We start from the raw sequence: 8436 nt of genomic DNA, 5'->3' as shown, positions 1-8436 counted from the left end.
GGTGCATTTCTTCTAGTGACCACTTGAGGAGGAGGTTGTGGAGCATCAACATCTTGTGCTTGTACCACCATTTGATCATGGGAGACATGGGTGTTTTCATTTTCTACTCTCCCATCTTTATCATCATCTTGTGGCACACTTGATGAAGAAGGTGGATCAATCACTTGTACATCATCTTCATCATCTTTAGGCTTAATGTCTCCAACCGGAATGTTCTTTATAGCCTCCCTCAATGGTTCATCACCTACATCATCAAGATTCTCAATGGTTGTATCTAAATCCTTTGAATATCACTTGATCGTCATCCTTCTTAGATACAACAACTTCCTTCTCGGTGAACAAGTATTAGAAGCCTAGATCACACAATTGTCCAACGGATAGCAAGTTGAAGCTCAATGAAGCAACATATAGCACATTTGAGATAGAATGATCATTTGATATTGCCACTTTGCCCAATTCTTTAACCTTGCCCTTTGAATTATCTCCAAATATGATTCTTTCTTATCCATCTACTTCTTTATCTAGTGAGGTAAACATACGAGGATCATCGGTCATATGTTGTGTGCAACCACTATCAATAACCCAATAACTTCCACCGGTCTTGTAGTTCACCTACACACAAGAGATCAAGCTTTAAGAACCCAAACTTGTTGAAGGCCCTTCACCTTCTCAACAAGTGACTTAGCAACTCAAATTTTCTTAGTCCTATTCTTGTTGGGAGGTCCTAAGAACATGACTTTCATCTTTCCACTAGAATCCTTTCTAAGCATGTAGTGAGTATTGAAGGCAAAAGGTCGAGCATGCTTGGGTAAGGGTTGTGGTGGTAGAGTTTGGCACTCATGAGCAAAGTGGCCTTCTTGTCCACACTCAAAATACTTCTTTGGCTTTTGTTGTTGTTGAGCTTGAGCCTTCTTCTCTTTGTTTGCCATGTATCTAATGCCACTTCTATCCATCTTCATGACGGTGTTCATTAGTAGCTCGCTTTGAAGATACTTGCCTCTAGTGAACTTGCTCAATCCAATCTTGAGATGCTCTTTCTCCAACTTGAGCTTCTTGTTTTCTTCCTTAAGAGCATCATTGTTTTTTTCTTCCTTGAGCTTCTTATTTTCTTCTTTGAGCTTCTCATTCTCAAGCATCAACTCACAATCATAATCAAGAGTTTCTAGCACAATAGTGTTGTGACTTTTGATCTCTTCAAAATCTTTCTTGAGCTTTTCATTGTCATTCTTGAGCTTGACAAACTCATCATAATCATCGGTCTCAACCACTTGCTTACCCTTGCTACTAGAACTTTGCTCAATGCTCTCAATGATCAAGTCATCACATGATGTAGCTATATCAATCTTAACAACATTGTTAGTAGCATCATGTGGCTCATTAGATAAATATTCTTGAGCAATAACAAGATTATCATGATTAATCTTAAAAGTAGTATATTCATCTTTTAGCATATTATGGCTAGTGATGAGCTCTTTATGCATCCTCTCAAGTTTATCTTTAAACTCTTTTTTAGAAGATTTGAGCTCCTTGAGTTTAGATGACATAGCTTCATTTGCTTCTCTAAGCTCAACACTAGCCTTTTCGGCTATATCACATTTAGCTAAAAGAGAATCATTTTTAGCTTCTAGCTTGTCATTCTTAGCTCTAGTCTTTATAATGATCTTGGAGTATTTATTTAGCAATTTAACAAGATCATTATAAGAAGGTGATTCATATTCATCATCATCACTATCGCTATCATCATTACTAGCATGTTCATCACCACTACTCTCATCATCATTTGATACCTTGCGTTCACCCTTGGCCATAAGACATAGGTGTGTAGAGGATGATAGCGATGGTGGCGGTGAAGATGATGAAGAGTTAATAACAATGGCGGCCACCTTCTCATTGTCACTATCATCATCGGATAAGCCACTAGATGAATCAATGTCCGTGAGCCAATCACCGACGATGTATGCCTTTCCACTCTTCTTCTTCTTGTGAAAGTCCTTCTTGCCATCTCTCTTCTTGTATGGCTTGTCTTTCTTCTTCTCATCTTTCTTATTTGAGTCATCTTTCTTGCCCTTGTTCTTGTTCTTGAACTTGTCTTTCTTAGGCTTTGTGCATTGGTGAGCTAGATGATCAAGTTCTCCATAATTATAGCAATCTATCTCGGAGATTGGCTTCCTTCTAGAGCTAGTGAAGACCTTCTTCTTCTTGTCATCAAACTTGATGCCACTCTTGTTGAGTTTCTTTAGCATCTTGGTGGTTTTTTCTCACTATAAGAGCAAGGCTTGCATCATCAACTTCATCATCACTTAAGCTCTCATACTCAAGCCTTGCTTTGCCCTTCTCTTGACTAGCTTTGAATGCTAAGTCATTTTCTTCCTTCTTGTTAGAGGATGAACCATCTTGAGGTGTGATGTGCATGTATATCTCATGAGCATTGATCTTTCCTAATATTTATGTTGATGTAGCGGTAGAAAGATCACCTTGATGAAGCACGGTCACAATGTGCCTATATTTGTCAATGGAGAGAACACTCAAGATCTTTCTTACAACATCGGATGGTTGCATTTGAGTGAGTTCAAGCCCATTGACTTTCTCTACAAGAACATTCAAACGTGAATATATTTCATTAGCACATTCTTTAGGAAGCATCTCAAAAGAGTTAAGCTTTTTCATGACAAGATGATAGCGTTCCTTATGCTCACTCTTTGTTCCCTCATAGAGTGCACAAATGTTCGACCATAGTGTATGGGCGTCTTTGTGGTTCCTCACCCGGTTGAACACATCTTTGCAAAGACCTCTAAAGATGGTGTTTTGAGCTTTTACATTCCATTTCTCATAATTCACCTCATCACCTTGTAGGTTAGTAGCATCCCGAGGTTTTGGGAAGCCTTGTGAGGTGGCTCTAAGTATTCCAATATCTAGAGCTTCTAAATATGTCTCCATGTGAATTTTTCAATATGGAAAATCATTCCCCTCAAAGATAGGAGAAGGTCCATCCCCGTGAGACATCTTTCTCTAGGCGGTTAAGCCTAAATACGTGAGCACAAGGCTCTGATACCAATTGAAAGGATCAAGATGCCCAAGAGGGGGGGGTGAATTGGGTTAATTCTAAATTTCTTTGCAATAATTAAACTCTACGGTTAGCCCAATTAACCCCTTGTGCCTAAAAAGTGTTTCTATTGATCTAACGCACAAAAGTTTAGTACCCTAAGTTACAATCCTACTCTAGCATAGCAATTCTAGGAATGTAAATGACAAGAATTGAATTGCTCAAAGTAAATGCTCAAAGTAAAGAGAGAAGGAGGAACACGGCGATGTTTTGCCAAGGTATTGGAGAGTCGCCACTCCCCACTAGTCCTTGTTGGAGCACCCGCGCAAGGGTGTAGCTCGCCCTTGATCCGCGCAAGGATCAAGTGCTCTCTATAGGTTAATTCTTCGACACTCCATCACGGTGAATCACCCACAACCGCTCACAACTTGAGTTAGGTCATCCACAAGCACCGCCGGATGATCACCAATCTCCCAATCACCACCAAGCCGTCTAGGTGATGGCGATCACCAAGAGTAACAAGCATGAACTCTCACTTGACCACGACAAGCCTAATGAGAAAGGTGGATGCACACTTTGCTACTCTTGATCTCACTAATGAGGGTTCTCTTTGGGATTCTTAAATCTCAATTACCTCACTAGGACCTTGCTCTTCTTGGCACTCTCAAAGGTGTTTCTCAGCTGTTGGAATGAGCAAAAGTACCCCCACACACGAATGGAGGAAATATTTATAACATGGGCTGAAAAATGAACCGTTATGTGCCTCTGCGGGGTGACCGAACGCGCCGGTCAGTTCACCCCGAACTCCAGTGTTTACAGTGTGATCGGACGCTGGCCAGCATCTGGTCAGCACTGACCGGACGCGTCCGATCATGATTTTCCCTCTCTAGAACTTTACTGGAGTCGACCGGACGTTGGCCCTCAGCGTCCGATCACTCCAGACGACTTCACCTTGATCAAATGAACTGACCGGACTCTGCGTCAGCGTCCGGTCACACCGAAACCAGCGTTCGGTCAGTATTTGACCCTCCATTCACTTCCAACTTTTGATCATACGTGAATGAAGTTTGCTCCAATAGATCTAAGGGCTTTTTAGGAGCTACCTAGTGCTAGGTTCATCAAGTGTGCACCACACCTAACTCACTAGACTCACTTTGGTCAAGCTACCCATCCATACCCCCCTTAATAGTACTAGTCCATCCTTAACCTTGTCGTCCATCCTTTAAAAACCGAAATGATTTCCATCGTAGGGGCATGACCACCATGATAGCCCAATCGATCTCCATTACCATGACCTAACTTAATTGCCTCTACAAAACACATGTTTGTCATAGTAATCATGTATCGTCATTAATCACCGAAACCCAACTAGGGGCCTAGATGTTTTCACATAGGAACATCGAAGGGGATCACAGGACACACAACGGATGTTGCTAGGAGAACCGTCCGCCGCCGTCTGGAAAGCCGCCATGGCTTCGTCGTTCCTTCTTCCACTTGATTCGCGACGAGCTCGGAGAAGGCGCGTTGCCATTGCACAGCCGGAGAAAATGGTCATGGGGCCGCCGCAGAAGGCTGCAACACCCGCGCTTTCCCCCAGCAGAGGGCCCTCCGCGCTGGATAGGATGGTAGTAAAACTCGTTTGAGCTATGTAATGTGAGAATTTTTTCCCACACTTATGTACTGTGCTTTAATGTTATATATTAAAAGTTGTTGTTGTCAAAAAAAAAATCCAAACAGGCCCGGCGCATGCAGCTACATGTGTGCACAACGCTTTAATTAGTTTATTTAGATCCGTCTCGTTTTACAATGAGCATGGACACAATGAGTACTGCAGTTCTTCTTTTTTCCTTTTGTATTAAAAAAAAGAACTGCGATACAATAATACATGCCATCTCTTCCAACTTGTGGACAAGATACAGACAGCTAGTTCGGGCCCCATATACACAAAAGTTGCTCAATGGACCAGTAAAATACATGAATAAGTACAACGTAATGGATTTTATATATTTACTGTATGCATGCATGAAGTGGAGATAGGTTCAGTGCACATATTAATAAGTGTACGTAGCCTATGAAAAGCCATAGCGATCGAGATAGCTACTGATGGTGACGTAACAGACTGGTCTCAACTGCGTTGTGAAGCCCATCCAACGTATAGCTGTGCAAGCTATCTCTGAAATGACAAGCTGGGGGCTACCGCGCCGTGATGGATGGCGCGGCGGCGCCGCGCCAAGATCGGTGGCGCGATAGATCCTGCCACATCATTGGTCAGCGTCTCGGTCGTCGCCGCGTCACCATGCATGGCGCGGCACAGGCATTTCGCCGCGCCATGGCAATAGGCGCGGCCAAAAGTGTTAGATTTGGGAAAAAAAAGCAACCGGAGTTAGATTTAAAATTAGTTTATAAAAAATGTTAAAATTAAAAAAAAAATTCTCTACAGTCTACATACAGTACTCGTGCGCGCACGGGACAAAAACCAACCACCGCGCACCAGGAGAGCCGGCCACGCCATCGCCTGCCATGGCTCCACTCCTCCTCTCTCTCCCCCTCCGCCTCCGCCCCATCCCCGCCGAGAGCTCCACCTCCCGGATCGCACCGAGATCACGATCCCCTCGTCCCTTCCCCAGGCGGCGCCTGCGCCTTCCCGCCCTCCTCCAAGTCCAATGCCTCGCGGCCCCCGGGCCCGCCGCCCCCGCGCCCGCGCCGCGGTGGCACGCGGCGCTGTCCGCCGCGGCGGGGCTGTACCCGGCCTACGTCGCGGCCGGCGCCTCCGTGGCCGTCGCGCGCCCCGAGGCGTTCCGGTGGTTCGTGGCGCTGGCGCCGGGATCCTACACCGCCACGCTCGGCTTCATCATGCTCGCCATGGGCCTCACGCTCCAGCTCAGGGACTTCGCCGCCCTCCTCCGCGATAGGCCCCTCGCCGTACGTGACCGGACCCGGATTCGGATCCCTTATCGCTCGATCTGCAGATTTTTGTTGGTTGATTGATTCAACAAGGTGTTTTCCTGCTGGCTGCTGCAGATTTTGTTCGGGTGTGCCGCGCAGTACACCATAATGCCAGCGTTTGGCGCGATCGTTAGCCACGCGCTGGGGCTTCCCCCGTCCCTCTCAGCTGGACTCATCCTGCTGGCTTGCTGTCCTGGAGGAACTGCATCCAACGTGGTAAGACTGTCAGCTGAACCCAGTTTGTCACACTCCCAATTTCTGTTTTTTTCCTTCTATTTTATTCCTATGGCCAAATTCACTTCGCCGGTTTATTTACTGAAGTGAACTGAAAGCTTGAAGGGCCAAACTAAGAATAGCTATGCAATTCAGAGTTCAGGCTCTTGTGTTCATTGAACATTGGAATTAAGATGCCAATAGTAGCAGACTACTTGGTTGTTTTAACTTCAGTATAAGCTAGCTGCTTTTGAAGTTCCTACACGCACTAAAAGCAGAAATGTACACATTTGACCTATTTACATGACAATACTACACAACTTCTGAAAAATTGAAAAAAAGACTGTTGCAATTTGTTAACAGCTATAAGCAGTTCTGTTTTCCTGCTTCATGAGTCTTTTTTTAATCCCCAGATGTATTGGTAGTCTATTGGACACACATGGTCAGGCAACATTTTTTTTTGGATTTGTTTCCTGGATTCTCTCTTACCTAATTGTTTCATATAGCGGTTCAGGTGACTTTAGTTGCTCAAGGTGATGTTCCATTATCGATCGTGATGACTGTCTGCAGCACTCTTGCTGCAGCGTTCCTTACTCCTCTGTTAACGAAAATTCTTGCTGGTGCTTATATTCCTGTGGATGCTGTGAAGCTCTCTCTCAGTACTTTGCAGGTGAAATTTCTGATGCTGTCATTGCATAACAAAAATTACTCCTATTTTCTCTAACCTTTTTCCCCTTCAGGTGGTTGTTGCCCCAATTCTTTTAGGTTCATCGATACAAACTGCATTCCCATCAGTAGTTCAATTTGTGACTCCTTTTGCACCTCTGATGGCAGTCTTGGCTTCATCGCTTCTGGCAAGCAGGTTCATATCCTTCAAATTTACCATGCCATATTGGCTTGGAATAGCAGAAACTCTGCATCCTTTTACCCTTTCTTTAATGTTACAGTGTCTTCTCTGAGAACTTTGTGCGCCTAAGATCGACAATTGCCGATGCATCCTCTGTGAATCGAAACTTCTTCTCTGGAGATATCGGGATTGTCATGCTCTCTGTGTTCTTGCTGCATTTCGCTGGTTTCGTTGTCGGGTGAGCACTAGAATGCTTACTATACCCTTTATGTGTAGTGCGCTTCACAAATTTTGTATCAGAAGTTGTGGCCACTTGTCATCCAGATTTCTAAATGTTTACATGGCTCTATGACAAACAGGTATACAGCAGCAGCTATAGGTGGTTTCAAAGAAAAACAAAGGAGAGCAATATCTATTGAGGTATGGATCCTGACCAGATCTAACCACATTTCCCAATCAATATGGCCAGTAAAATGGAGGATTTATATATCCAGTTTTGAAACCATGTATAGAATACTAAATTAGACATATCAAGCAAGTCTTCCAGCACACTTACATTTAAATTAAGAGGTGTACAAACAGCGGACAAGGCTGTATTTTTGCAGATCATATGTTGTCTGAAAACATCACTTATTTGTGACCATAGAGATTAGTACCTGTAGACTATTATATTGTATGTAGTGAGTGAAGCTCATAAATTCCAAGCATGGATAAGAAATCTTGCAACAATAATTCTGTCGCTTTGATCATGTTTTTTGTACAATGCTTTCTACTTGATTGTCTTTCAGAACTGCAATGAAGAGAATTAATTTGTGCATGGTGTTAATTTGTACAAAAAGGCTTTGTTGTTGTTGTTGTTGTTGTTGTTGTTGTTTAATAGGTTTTCTTCTTCTGGATTGCAGGTAGGAATGCAAAACTCATCCTTAGGGGTAGTTTTAGCAACTGCACATTTCTCCTCATCCTTGGTCGCCCTGCCTCCTGCACTCTCAGCTGTCATCATGAACATGATGGGTAGCACACTAGGTCTCATATGGCAATCTATCAGTCCTTCTGTTTCAGAGAACGAAACCACTGACATAACCAATGCATGATCTACTCTTACTGTCATGTGCTTAACCTCCTCTGTCATATCTACTACTCAAATATGCGCAGCGTTGAAACCCTGACCGTATACCTTTTGAGTACTTTTGATCGTTTTGGGGAACTGGGGGTCACTGATGATTCTGGAATGTTGGCTTTGTACGCCTTGGAACAATCTTGCTATCTTAATTATTGGAGGACCCAGGTCTGGTCTACAGACAACCTGTCTGAATTATATGGGTGAATGACTGAATGCCCAACTCTGGTGTACGGACGGCATTAAAAAAAAACTCTGGTCTATGGACGG

General features: G+C 43.7%; 1 protein-coding gene across 1 annotated transcript; it reads left to right on the top strand.

Annotated features, from left to right (window-relative positions):
- The first annotated feature begins 5530 nt into the window (after positions 1-5530).
- LOC136508946 (probable sodium/metabolite cotransporter BASS1, chloroplastic) lies at positions 5531-8220 on the top strand. Its single transcript, XM_066503725.1, has 7 exons — positions 5531-5965; positions 6065-6205; positions 6717-6872; positions 6943-7064; positions 7150-7287; positions 7409-7469; positions 7952-8220. Exons 1-7 carry the CDS (start codon positions 5564-5566, stop codon positions 8138-8140), a joined length of 1209 nt encoding a protein of 402 aa, XP_066359822.1. The 5' UTR covers positions 5531-5563; the 3' UTR covers positions 8141-8220.
- Positions 8221-8436: the final 216 nt, after the last annotated feature.

This window comes from Miscanthus floridulus, chromosome 15, assembly GCF_019320115.1.
Source record: "Miscanthus floridulus cultivar M001 chromosome 15, ASM1932011v1, whole genome shotgun sequence".
NCBI classification, from domain to species: Eukaryota; Viridiplantae; Streptophyta; class Magnoliopsida; order Poales; family Poaceae; genus Miscanthus; species Miscanthus floridulus.
Note: the sequence above shows the minus strand (reverse complement) of the source record. Positions and strands in the feature narration are given on the sequence as shown.